This window comes from Somniosus microcephalus, unplaced genomic scaffold, assembly GCF_052327205.1.
Source record: "Somniosus microcephalus isolate GS21.2 unplaced genomic scaffold, FLI_Smic_1.0 unresolved_chr6, whole genome shotgun sequence".
Taxonomy (NCBI): Eukaryota; Metazoa; Chordata; class Chondrichthyes; order Squaliformes; family Somniosidae; genus Somniosus; species Somniosus microcephalus.
Window position 1 is genome coordinate 48,102,056 of NW_028225184.1, and position 13,550 is coordinate 48,115,605.

Below are 13,550 nucleotides of genomic sequence, written 5' to 3' on the forward strand. Positions count from 1 at the left end.
CGATCCCTGCTGTACCCCACTAGTCACTGCCTGCCACTCGGAAAAAGACACATTTATGCCAACTCTTTGCTTCCTGTCTGCCAACCACTTCACTACCCAAGACAGTACCTTACCCCAATCCAATGTGCATTAACTTTACACACTAATCTCTTACGTGGGACCTTATTGAAAGCCTTCTGAAAGTCCAAATACACCACATCCACTGGTTATACCTTATCTATTTTACGAGTTACATCCTCAAAAAATTACAGTAGGTTACTGAACATGATTTACCTTTTGTAAATCCATGTTGACTTTCTGATCCTGTCATTGTTTTCCAAGTACTCTGCTATTACAACTTTTATAATGGACTCTAGAATTTTCCTCACTACTGTTGTCAGGCTTACCGTTTCTTAATTCCCCGTTTACTCTCTACCGCTCTTTTTAAATTTTGGGGTTACATTAGCTATCCTCCAATCCATGGGAACTGTTCCAGAATATTTAGAATTTTGGAAGATGACCAGCAATGTATCTACTATTTCTAGGGCCACTTCCTTCGGTACTCTTGGATGTAGATTATCAGGCCCTGGGGATTTATCGGCCTTCAATCCCATCAATTTCCCTGACACCATTTCCCAACAAATACTGATTTCATTCAATTCCTCCCTCTCATTAGACCTATGTTACCCGACGCTTGACTTCACCAATCTCTTTCTCTTAACTAATCTATAGAAGCTTTTACAGTCTGTTTTTATGTTCTCTACAAGCTTACACTTATGAACTATTTTCCTATTCTTAATTAATCCCTTTCTCTTCCTTTGCTGAATATTAAGGGCTCCGAATCCTCAGGGTTGCTGCTTTTTCTGGCCAAATTGTATGTCCTCTCCTTGGATCTTATGCAATCCCTAATTTCCCTTGTTAGCTACGGTTGAGTCACATTTTGTTTTATTTTTATGCAAGCAGGGCTGAAAAAATTCTATAGTTCATACATGCGATCTTTAAATATTTGCCATTGCCTATTCACCGTCAACCCTTTAAGTAACATTCCCCAATCCATCCTAGCAAACTCTTGCCTCATACCATCGTAGTTTCCTGTTTTTTAATTCAGTACCCTTGTCTCTGAGTCAACTACTTCACTCTCCATTTTACCGAAGAATTTTATCATATTATGATCGCTCCTCCACAAGGGGCGTCACACAACAAGATTACTAATTAATCCTTTCTCATTAAATAATACCCAGTCTGAGATGATCTGATCTCTAGTTGGTTCCTCGAATATTGTTCCAGGAAACCATCCCGTATAAACTCTAGGAGTTCCTCCTCCACGGTATTGTTACTAATTTGGTTAGCCCAATCTACATTTAGAATAAAGTCACCCATAATAACTGCTGTGCCCTTATTGAACGCATCTCTAATTCCCGGTGTAATTCCATCGCCAACCTCCGCATTACTCTTTGGGGGTTTGTAGTCAACTCCCACTATCGTTTCCTGCCCTTGGCATTTCTCAGCTCTGCACCTACAGATTCAACATCATCAGAGCTAATAAACTTCCTTACTATTGTGTTAGTCTGATCTTTAACCAGCACTGCTACCCCACCTCATTTTCATTTTTTCCTGTCCTTCCTGAATATTGAATACCTCTGGATGTCGAATTCCCAGTCATCGTCACACTGGAGCCATGTCTCCGTAATCCCAATTATATCTTATTCCTTTACTTCTATTTGCACAGCTAATTCATCCACCTTATTATGAAAGCTCCTCACATTAAGAGACAAAGCCTTCAGGCTTGATTTTTCATCACTCTTCGTACTTTTAGAATTCTTATTTACTATGGCCCGGTTTGAATTATAGCCTTGATTTCTCTGCCTTGCACTTTTGCTTTTCTCCTTTCTGTCTTTTGCTTCTATCATTGCTTCCCTTTCCTCTGTCTCCCTGCACAGGCTCCCAACCCCTGCCATTTTAGTTAAACCCTCCCCAACAGCACTAGCAAACACTCCCCCTAGGACTTCAGTAATGGAACCAAGCAGGCTACCTAGTATCTGGTACTGTGTAATATGATAGCATTAATTAATGACCTCATACAAAAGGATCCTCTAGGAAAGAGTGATCATAACATGATTGAGTTTCAAATTCAGTTGGAGGGTGAGAAAGTTGTATCTCAAACCAGTGTCCTGCTCTTAAACAAAGGTGATGTCAATGGCATGAGGGCATAGCTGGCTATAGTGGATTGGAAAAAAACAAATTAAAAGGAAAGGCAGTTGAAATGTTGTGGCAGATATTTAAGGAAATATTTTACAACTCTCAACAAAAATATTCTCCAGTGAGAAAGAAATACTTTAAGAGAAAGCAGCACTATTCGTGGCTATCTAAGGAAGTAAAGGATGGTATCAAATTGAAAACAAATGCAAACAAGATTGGTGGGAGGCAAGAGGATTCCGATTATCTTTAAACCAGCATTGGATTATTCAAAAAATAATAAAGTGAGAGAATATGAATTACCAGAGTAAGCCAGGAAGAAATATTAAGTCAGATTGTAAGAGCCTCTACAGCTACATAATCAGGAAAATAGTAGCTAAAGTAAATATTGCTCCCTTAGAGGATGAGAATAGGGAATTAATAATGGGGAACGGGGAAATGGCAGAGACTCTGAACAAATATTTAGAATGTGTTTTCACGGTAGAAAACATTAACATTAACCCACTAATGTATAATCAAGGGACAACAGGGAGGGGGGAACTAAAGACTATTACTATCACTAAGGAAAATGTATTTGGTACAATAATGGACTAAACGACGAAAAGTCCCCTGGACCAAATTGGCTGCATTCCGGTGTCTTTAAATAAGTGGCTGCAGTGATAGTGGATGTATTGGTTGCAATCTACCAAAATGCACTGTACTCTGGAGAGGTCGCAGCGGATTGGAAAACATCAAATATAACACACCTATTTATGAAAGGGGGGAGTCAGAAAGCAAGAAACTATAAACCAGTTAGCCTTACATCTGTCGCTGGGAAAATGCTGGTGTCCTTTATTAAGGAAGCAGTGGTAGAGCATTTGGAAAATCATAATGCAGTCAAGCAGAGGCAGCATGTTTATATGAAAGGGAAATCATGTTTACCAAATTTGCTGGAGTTCTTTCAGGATGTACCGAGTTGGGTGGATAAGGGTGAGCCAGTGGATGTGGTGTATTTGGATTTCCAGAAGGAATTCGATTAGGTGCTACATAAAAGGTTACAGCATATGATAAGAGCACACAGAGTAGCGGGTAATAAATTAGCATGGAAGATAATTGTCTAACTAACTAAAAGCAGAGAGTCGGGATAAATGGGTCATTTTCCAGTTGGCAAACGGTAACGAGTGGGGTGCCACAAAACTCGATTCTGGGGCCTCAACTACTTACAATCTACATTAATGACTTGAACGAAGGGACCGTGTGTCATTTAGCCAAGTTTGCGGAAGATGCAACAATAGGTGAGAAAGCAAGTTGTGCAGAGGTCTAAACGAAGCTGCAAAGGGATACAGAGAGGCTAAATGAATGCGCAAACATATGACAGTTGGAGTATAATGTGGGAAAGTGCGAGGGAATCCACTTTGGCAGGAAAAATAAAGTGTCTTGATATCACATCCTTTATAATTGACTCTAGCATTTTCCATACTACTGATGTTAGGCTAACCAGCCTGTAGTTTCCGGTTTCCACTCTCCCTCCTTTTTTAAGTAGTGGTATTACATTTGTCACCCTACAATCTACAGGAACTATTGCATAACCTATAGAATTTTGGAAGATGACAACCAATGCATCCACTATTCCATTCTCCCGGTGTCTCCTTCAAACTTGCTCTGACGATGCCACCTTCCCTACTAGTGCTTCTGATTTGTAATTCGTTTACCTCAGCCGAGGATTCCCCTCTACCATGGTTGACATGGCCCACTGCTGTGTTCATTCCAGTTCCCGCACTTCTGCTTTCATTCCATCCCAACCCTCCCAGAACGACAGTAGGTTTCGCCTTGTCCTCAACTTTCATCCCACCAGCCTGCACCTTCGATGGATCATCCTCCAGGATTTACGAAATCACCAGCGTGATCTCATCCACCAAACACATCTTCCTCTCACCTCTGCTTTGTGCATTCCAAAGGCACTGCTCCCTCGTCGACACCCTGGTCCACAGCTCCCCCCCCCGACAACACCCCTCCCCCTTCGCCCAGCACCTTCCCGTGCAAGGGCAAGAGATGCAACAACTGCCCTTTTACCTCCTCCCTTCCCACTGTCGAGAGCCCCAAACACTACTTCCAGCTGAAACAACGATTTACTTGTATGCCTTGCAAATTAGTATATTGTATTCGTATTCACGATGTGGTCTTCTCCACATTGGGGATACAAAACGCAGATTGTGTGACTGCTTTGTGGAACTCCCCCATTCAGTCCGTGAGGGTGACCTGAGCTCCCGGTCACCTGTCACTATAATTCTCCACTTCACTCCCACTCTGAAATCTCCATCCTCGGCCTCTTACACTGTTGCAGTGAAGCTTAACGTAAGCTCGAGGAACATTGCCTCCTCTTCGATTAATCACATTACAACCGTCTGGACTCAACATCGACTTCACCAATTTCAGATCATAACCTCTGCCTGTATCAATTGGTTTCTTTCCCTCACATGGCAGCTGTCTTTAATTCAGCAATTGGCTTTTACATTTCATCTAGAACCATCTTTAAAACACAACAGTAAAATATTTTACAGGCACCTCAATAAGTAAGAGAATTGGGATGGGAATAGTGCCATTAACGGGTAGATAGGATAATACCACAGGTAACGATAGAGAGATGCCAGAAACATTAAATAATTATTTTGCTTCAGTATTTACCAGGGAGATAGAACAGCTGGGCATCTCATTTGTGATGAGATTAGTAACGAGATAAGTGCATTTAAAATAAAAAGGATTTATTAACTAAACTAATCAAACTCAAAGAGAATAAAACCCCTGATCTGGATGGATTGCGTCCACACATTTTAGTAGAATCTAGCGAAGCGATAGCAGAGGTATTACAACAAACATTTAATAATTCGTTTAAAAAAGTGTTGTGCCAGAGATTTGGCGGATAGTGAATGTAATACCTATAGTTAAGAAGGGGCATAGAACATGTGCAGGGAATTATAGACCAGTCAGCTTAACATCGATAGTAGAAAAAAATGGAGCACTTACTAAAGGATAAAATAGAAGAACATCCCGAAACAGAAGACATAGAAATGATTAGTCAGCATGGATTTCAAAAGGGAAAGTCTTGCTTGACCATCATCATTGAATTTTTTGAAGAGTTAACAGAAAGTGTCGACAATGATAATGCAGTAGGTTTAATTTTCCTAGATTTTCAAAAGGCCATCCATAAGGTAACCCATAATAGACTGATATACAATATCAGATAATGTGCAGTCAGGGAACAAGTAGCAGAATGGATAGTTAGCTGGCTTCAAGACAGAAAGCATTGAGTGGGAGTAAAGTGTAGCTTATCACAGTGGCAGAAGTGTGTAGTGGTTTTCCACAAGGATCAGAGCTGGGACAACTGTTGTTCTCAATTTATATTTTCGAATTAGATTTGAAATCAAAAACACAATTTTTAAATTTGTGGATGACACCAAATTGGTTGGGGTATAGTCAATCCTGAGGAGGACTACAACAAATTACAGGCTGACATGAATAAACTTGCAGAATGGGCATATAATTGGCAAATGAACATAAACACATATAAATGTGATGTATGACGTTTTGGTAGGAAGAACAGGGAAGTCAAATATTAATTGGATGGTGCGAGTCTAGTTTGGGTAGAAGAGCAAAGTGATCTCGTAGTACAACTACACAATTCACTAAAAGTTGCGACACAGGTTAGCAAAGCCATCAACAAGCAAACCAAGAATTAGGGTTTATTTCTAGAGGTTTAGAGTTGAAAAGTAGGGAAGTTTTGCTAAACCTGAATCGAAACGTGGATAGACCACACTAACTGCGCTCAGTTCTGGTCGCCATATTTTAAAATAATATAGAGGAACTGGAGATGGTGCAGAGGATATTTCCAAGGCTGATGCCAGAAATGCGAGGGTATACATATCAGGAAAGGATGAACAGGCTGGGTCTCTTTTCTCTTGAAAAGAGGAGGTGGTGGGGTGACCTGAAAGAGGTCTTTAAAATTATGAAAGGTTTTGATAGATTCGATAAAGAGAGAATGTTTATAATTGTGGGGAAGTTCATAAATAGAGGCCATTAATATAAGATAGTCACCAAGAAATGCAATAGCGAATTCATAAGAAACGTCTTTACCCAGAGAATGGTGAGGATGTGGAACTCGTTATCACAGGGATTGGTTGAAGGGAAAAGTATCGATGAATTTAAGGGGAGGCGAGTTTAGCATATGAGGGAAAAGGGAAGAGAGGTTTATGGTGATAGATTTTGATGAGGTAAACCGGGAGGAATCTCGAGTGGAGCATTAACGTTGGCATGGACTGGTTGGGCTGAATGGCCTGTTTCTGTGTCGTATATCCGACTTAGTCCTATGTAATCCTATGTAAAGTAAATCTCCTCTCAACCATCACTGCTCTCAGCTGAACAACTCCAACTTCTCTGCTGAATCCACGTAACTGATATCATTCACCCTTTGAATCATTCTCGTAAATCTTTTATGCACCCTCTCTACTGCCTTCACATCGTTTCTATACTGTGGTGCCAAGAATTAGACATAATCGCTTTGAGGCCGAACCAGTGTTTTGTAAAGATTCATCATAACTTCCTTGCTTTTGTACTCTATGCTTCTATTTATGAAGTTCAGGATCCTGTATGATTTTTTAACCGCTTTCTCTACCTACCCTGGCACCTTCAACGATCTGTCGACATATAACCCCAGATGTCTATGTTCATGCACTCATTTTGAATTTTACCATTTATTGCCTCTCCTCATTCTTCTTGCCAAAATGTATCACCTCGCACTCTTCTGCATTAATATATTTGCTGCTGTTAGCGAATCTGTGGTAAAGTAAATGAAAAGAACAACAGAAATGGATTGCTGCATTTTCTTGTGCCGTCAAATGTTGGTAACTCAATTACCATTGTGACGTGAAAAATTGAAAGGTCCGTATCAGAGGTTGAGATTCTATAAAAGTGGAACTGATGGTTTCAAACAGAAGTGGGACATAAAATAAACCAGCTGGGGATCCAGTTCAATAACGTGGGCTCATCGATGCAATGTCCCTCTTTGATACCAAGAGAAGGGTTGGATTGAAATTCACATTTCTACTAACTTTGTGGAGCCATAACCTGATTAACCAGAGTGAACAACTCCCATGAAACGTGGGGATGTGCATTTCATATGAAGGAATTCATTTTTGCTGGAATTTAGGACGTGGGCGTCGTTGGCAAGGCCGACATTTACTGCCCAACCCCAGTTGCCCTTGAGATGATTGTCAGCCCACTTCTTGAATCCACTTGTGTTCCCACAATGCTGTTTGGTACGGACTTTCAGGCCTTTGAGCGAGCGACACAGAAGGAACGCCAGATACAGTTCCCAGTCAGGATGGTGTCTGACTTGGATGTGGAACTGGGAGATGATGCTGTTCCCATGCAGCTGCTGCCATCGTCCTTTCTGATGATGGAGGTCGTGGGTGTGCGGAGTGCCGTCAAAATGCAACCCATTGAGTGATATGGAATGCTACAATGAGCTTAAGTTAAATATTTCACATATCAGGATGATTTCGTAAATCTCATTCTGCAGTTCCGGTTTTCTGACTGAGAATCTGTAATCTGACATGGCCAACCAATCTGGCGGTTTCTCGTGAATTGACCATACATTCAGTGGAATAAAAAAATATCAGGATGATGACATTTGGCATTAAACATTTCGCTGTGGTAGGCCCAGAGATTTAGGGAGTAAAATTTGAAATCAGGGACTTTGATTGTGTAATTATAATAGCCAGCCTGCAGTTCCCCTGTCAGAATGGCTTGTCTTCACATCGCTAATTATCGGGTCTCTCAGCTCCATCACACAGCATTCCCTCAGTACTCAGTCACAGGGGCAATTGTAAACTAGCACGATATTACAATCCATTCAAGTCAATACAGGTTATAATTGGGCGGAGAATAAAACGGGAGTCCGATCACTCTCCGCCGCTTTCCCGCCTGGAGAATGTGGTTACAGTTACTCTCCAAGTTTGGCCACGGGCTGCGCTGTCATGATTCTTTGGCCGGGTTGAATTAACAAAATTCTGACACAATGAGGTAATCATTAGTCCTGTACAGTAGCCTAAAACAAGCGATAGCCCATCATCAGCCCGTTTTACACATCACCGGACTTTCGTTCCCATTGCCTACAATGGAATCTGAATTCATGGGGTGTGAAACGGGAGGCTGATTTGCTTTCGCTCGTTTTGCGCTTCCGCCCGTAACGATTTTCATCCCATTATCTCCTGTAACGCCCCTTGCCGCTAATAGATTCATAGGGTCTGAATGCAGGGTCAGTGTTACAGGGATCCTGTCAAGTTTTGAGCAATAAAAACAAAACGTAACCCCACTATTTAAGAAAGGAGGGCGAGAGAAAATGGTGAACTACAGACCAGTTGACCTGACATCAGTATTCGAGAAAAAGCTAGAATCTATTATTAAGGACTTAGTAAAAGGGCACTTCGAAAATACTAATAGGATTGGCAGAGTCAACATGGATTTATGAAATGGTAAACGTGTTTGCCAAATTTGTTGGAGGTTTTTGAGGTTGTAACTAGCAGAATAGATAAGGGGGAACCAGTGGATATGGTGTTTTTGGATTTGCAGAAGGCATTGTATAAGTTGCCACACAATAGGTTATTAAACAAAATTAATGCTCATTCGATTGGTGGTAATATACTAGCATTTATAGAGGATCAGTTAACGGACAAAAAACAGAGAGTAGGAATAAACGGGTCATTTGCGGGTTGGCAGGCTGTAACTGGTGGGATACCGCAAGATCAGTGCTTGGGCCTCAGCTATTCACAATCTATAGCAATGATTTGGATGAGGGGACCGAATTTATTATATCTATGTTTTCTGATGATACATAGCTGGGTTGTAACATAAGTTGTGAGCAGGATGCAATGAGGCTTCAAGGGGATACAGACAGGCTATGTAATTGGGCAAGAACACGGCAATTTGAACATAATGTGGAGAAATGTGAGGCTACCTCCAAGGTGCGCAGTCTCAGATTAAGGGGTCGGCCATTTAGGAATGAGATGAGGAGAAATTTCTCCTCTGTGAGGGTCAAGAATCTTTGTAAATCACTACCCCAGAGGGTTGTGAAGGCTCAGTCGTTTCGTATATTCAAGACAGGTAGATATGTTTTTGAATATTTAATGAATCAAGGGATATGGGGATAGTGCAGGAAAGTACAGATGATGTAGAACATTAGCAATGGTCTTACTGAATGGCGGAGCAGACTTGAAGGTCCAAATGGCCTACTCCTGCTCCTATTTCTTAAGTTCTTATATTCGTAAAACCAATTCTGTTATATTCCTCTCTCCTAATATTAAACCATTAATTCTGTTACAGTGATTAAAGCAGAAATTAATAAACATATCACGAGTGATGATAAAACATATCAAAAATCTCTGCTCCCTGTCACTCACCTGCTACAATAACCATCACGTACGCGCTTCGTAGGGAGTCTAACTGCCTTCCATTGACGGAGGTCCTATATTGGCACTGGTACCGCCCTGCTTGGTCTGTACTGGTAACCGGGATTGTTCCAATGTTGTTCTTTGTGACAAATTGTTCGGATTGCAGATATTGATCATCTTTGTAAAAGTAGAAGTTATTATCACGACTATCTCCAGTCACGTTGCAGGTAATGGTGACCGTCTCTCCTACTACATATGCCCCAGTCGGTTGATCAAGCGATATCAGTGGTATTGTTAGTGGACCTGTGGTAAAATAAATAGAAAGTACAATGTGAAATGGATCTGCGGATTTTCATGTGCAGTGCAAGGTTGGGAACTCACTGATGAATGTGTGGTGTTGAAGCGCAGTTTCATATCAGATAGAGAGATTCCACAAAAGGGGAGTTCGGAATTTGATTACACAGAAGGAAAGACTTGCATTTCTATAGTGCCTTTCATGACCTTGTGACGTCCCAAAGCAAGTTACAGCCAATTTAGTACTTTTGAACTGTAGCCGCTGTTGTAACATAGGATATTGAATGGCGGAGCAAAATAACCTAAATAAGCTCCAGTTCTCTGTACAAAGCCCGGTTTTAAGCCAGAGATTTTACTCCGGGATACGAGCGGAACACGTAAAAGGTTGCTTTCAAATGCCCAGTGCATCTAATGTAGCCCAGATGAAGATGCGATCAGAAAGATTTAAAGGCTCCATTATACTCACACTGCGAGCGCTACCAGTTCAAGTATGAAACCTCCGCCAACCTCATTGAGGCTGAGACCGTCACACATTTCAAATAACTGAATTGTTTTGGTGGGCCGGATATTATTGTTATCGTTACTGCTGGAATAGTCGCTGGCATATCCGGCAACTACTGTCCATCCCTAGCTTCCCATTCAGAATGTGACGGGTGGCCTTCTAATTGAATCACAGCAAGTCCGGTGAGGTCAAAGTGTAAAACAAAATATTGAGTACTAAGATTTGGATCTAGCGACGATGAAGGAACAGCAGGATCGTGTGTGATGTGGAGTTGATTTTGAGGTGTTGGTGCACCCATGCGCCTGCTACCCCTGTCGTTCTAGGAGGGAGAGGTCGTGGGTGTGGGAGGTGCTGCTCAAGAAGTCTTCATGAGTTGCTGCAGTGCATCTTGTAGATGGTATGCATTGCAGCCACATTGCGCTGGTGGTGGTTGGAGTAAATGTTTAAGGTGGTGGCTGGCGTGCCAATCCAGCAGGCTGCTTTGTCCTGGTTGGTGTCAAGGTTCCTGAGTTCGAGCTACACTCATCCAGGCAAGTGGAGAGTATTCCATCACATTCCTGACTTGTGCATGCAGATGGTGGAATGCCTTTTCGGAGTCAGGAGGTGAGTTATTCACCGCAGAATTTCTCACCTCAGATCTGCTCTAGCAGCCGTAGTGTTTATATGGAGGGAAATTTGCAATTGATGTTTTTGTTTGTGAATTTGTTGGTGATGGTTTCCCCATGTGCATGCTGCCCTGGTCCTCCTGGGTGGAGAAGGTCACCTGTTTGTGAGTTGCTGCCGAAATGCAATGCAGAGACTGATCTGGAACCTCACAATGTAATTAGATTAAAATACAGGACCATTTTGCAAGTCTCGGCACGCAGATTCTGTTCCCTGACAGCGTAACCTGTAATGTTTCAACGCCAGTCAATCTGGAGAGGTTTCTGAGGTGACGTTACATTCAGTGGATGTAAATCCCTGGCGCCGTGCTGTCATTGTGCCATTAAACTTTGATAGTTCGAACATGTAGAGGATAATTTTTCTTAGGTGGTTCCTTGAAACAAGTGGTCACGATTCGATTTTACACAAATAAATAAATGGAAAACATTATCAGGCGAGGCATAAAACGGGTGGACAAATCCTGTCTACAGTTGAGCGATAAGATCAAATCCCATTAGGTTATCTTCTTCTCTCCTAATATTAAACCATTCATATTGTTCCAATGATTAAAGCATGATTGTATAAAGAATTTCAGGAGCTTGAAAAAAACATACTAAAATCCTCTGCTCCCTGTCACTCACCTGTTACAGTGACCGTCACAGACTCGCTGAGGTGAGATTCTAACCACCTTCCATGAACGAAGAAATCATATCGGCACTGGTACCGCCCTCCTTGGTCTTTACTGGTAACCGGGAATGTTCCAATATTGTCCTTTGTGACAATTTGATCGGAGTACAGCCGTTGATTATATTTGTAAAAGTAAATGATTTTATAGCGATAATCTCCGGTCACAGTGCAGGTAATGGTGACTGTCGCTCCTACTACATAAAGCCCAGTCGGTTGGTCAACAGATATCACTGGCGCTGTTAGCGGATCTGTGGTAAAATACATAGAAATAGCCTTTAGAATTGGGTCTGCGGACTTTCATGTGCAGTGCCAGGTTGGTAACTCAATGTTGATTGTGCAGTGTTAAAGTGCAGTTTCACATTGCTTACAGAGATTCCACAAAAGGTGAGTTCGGGATTTGATTACAAGGAAACAAAGAAAGACTTGCATTTCTGTAGCACCTTTCATGAACGCGGGACGTCCAAAATCACTTTGCAGACAATTTATTACTTTTGCAGTGTATTCACTGTTGTAATGTAGGAAATCAAACGGCGGTGCCAAAGAACCTAAATCAGCTCGAGTTTGCTGACAAAAGTCTGGTTTAAGGCTGAACATTTCACTCTGGGATACGAGCAGAACAAAGAAGTTTGTTTTGAAAAGCCCAGTGCTGCTAATTTAGCCCAGGTGATGATGCGATCTGAGAGAGTGAAAGTCACCATTGTACCCGCACCGTGACTGGAACCAATGCTATTGTGAATCCTCCACCAAGGGAAGGGCATTAGAAACCAATCTCAGCGAGGCTGTGACGGTCACACATTTCAAATAATTGACAAGTTTTGGTGGGCCCGCAATATTGTTATCATTACCGCTGTGACAGTCACTGGCATGGCCAGCAACTACTGACCATCATTAGTTTTCCCTTCAGAAGGTCGGTGGCCTTCTAATTGAACCCATTCAGGATGGTGTGGAACTTGGAGGGAACTTTGAGGTGATGGTGTTCCCATGTGCCTGCTGCCCTTAATTAGAAAAAAAGGAGTGAACAACCTGCTAAACTCCTTGGATTCACATTTGAAACTGTGGGCCCACCAAAAGCTTTCAAAGAGATTTCCAATTAGTCTCAACCGCTGCCCTTTTCCCGGAGCCATACAACTATTCCGTTTTTAGGTATTCATTCAATTCTATTTGGAGGGTAATATTCAATCTGTTTCCACCACCAATTCAGGCAGTTCATTCCAGATCATAAAAACTCGCTTTGGAAAACAATTCACTTTTTATCCATCCTGGTTCTTTTGCCAATTAATATAAATCTTTGTCCTTTGGTTGCAGTTTCTTTTTATTCATTCTATCGATACGCGTCATAATTTGGAACAACTCTATTGATACTCCACTTATTATTTTCTGCTCCAAGCCTATAACCCCACCTTATCTAGTCTGTCCACATCAAACTACCCGGGGTTATAAGGCAGAGAGCTACGTGATGGCTAGCAGAGAGAGAAATACAAAGAGAGGGAGAAAGATTGAGACAGAGATAGACAGGAACAGCGTGGGAGAGGAAGAGAGAGAGATCACGACAAATCAAAGATAGCATCCAGAGAGAGGAAAGAACAATTAACAGGTTAAATGGATTCGCAAAAGAAGTGGAAAAGAGCACACGATAGAAAGAGAAGACGACAGAAAGATGAATAACAGGATTGGGAGAGAAACAGAGAGAGAAGGACTGCGAGAATCATTGAGCAATGGAACGATGGGGAATCAGCGAGACTGGATAAGGGAGATAAAGGGAGATCGAGGGCTGAAGGCCGTACAAGTCTAAGCTCCAGACCGTACTATCTGACAGGGTCGTGGTA

General features: G+C 41.8%; 1 protein-coding gene across 2 annotated transcripts in view; it reads right to left on the reverse strand.

The window, feature by feature from the left end:
- Nucleotides 1-13,550, reverse strand: part of LOC147087276 (Fc receptor-like protein 5) — an 81,772-nt gene that overhangs the window by 30,259 nt on the left and 37,963 nt on the right. Inside the window, exons 3-4 of one of the 2 annotated variants that reach the window (XM_085978216.1) lie at nt 11,679-11,972; nt 9,609-9,902 (exon numbers count right to left, since the gene is read on the reverse strand). In XM_085978216.1, the coding sequence (XP_085834342.1) occupies nt 9,609-9,902; nt 11,679-11,972 (588 nt within the window). The remainder of the gene's footprint in view (nt 1-9,608; nt 9,903-11,678; nt 11,973-13,550) is intronic. The other variant, XM_085978217.1, reaches the window with a different exon arrangement.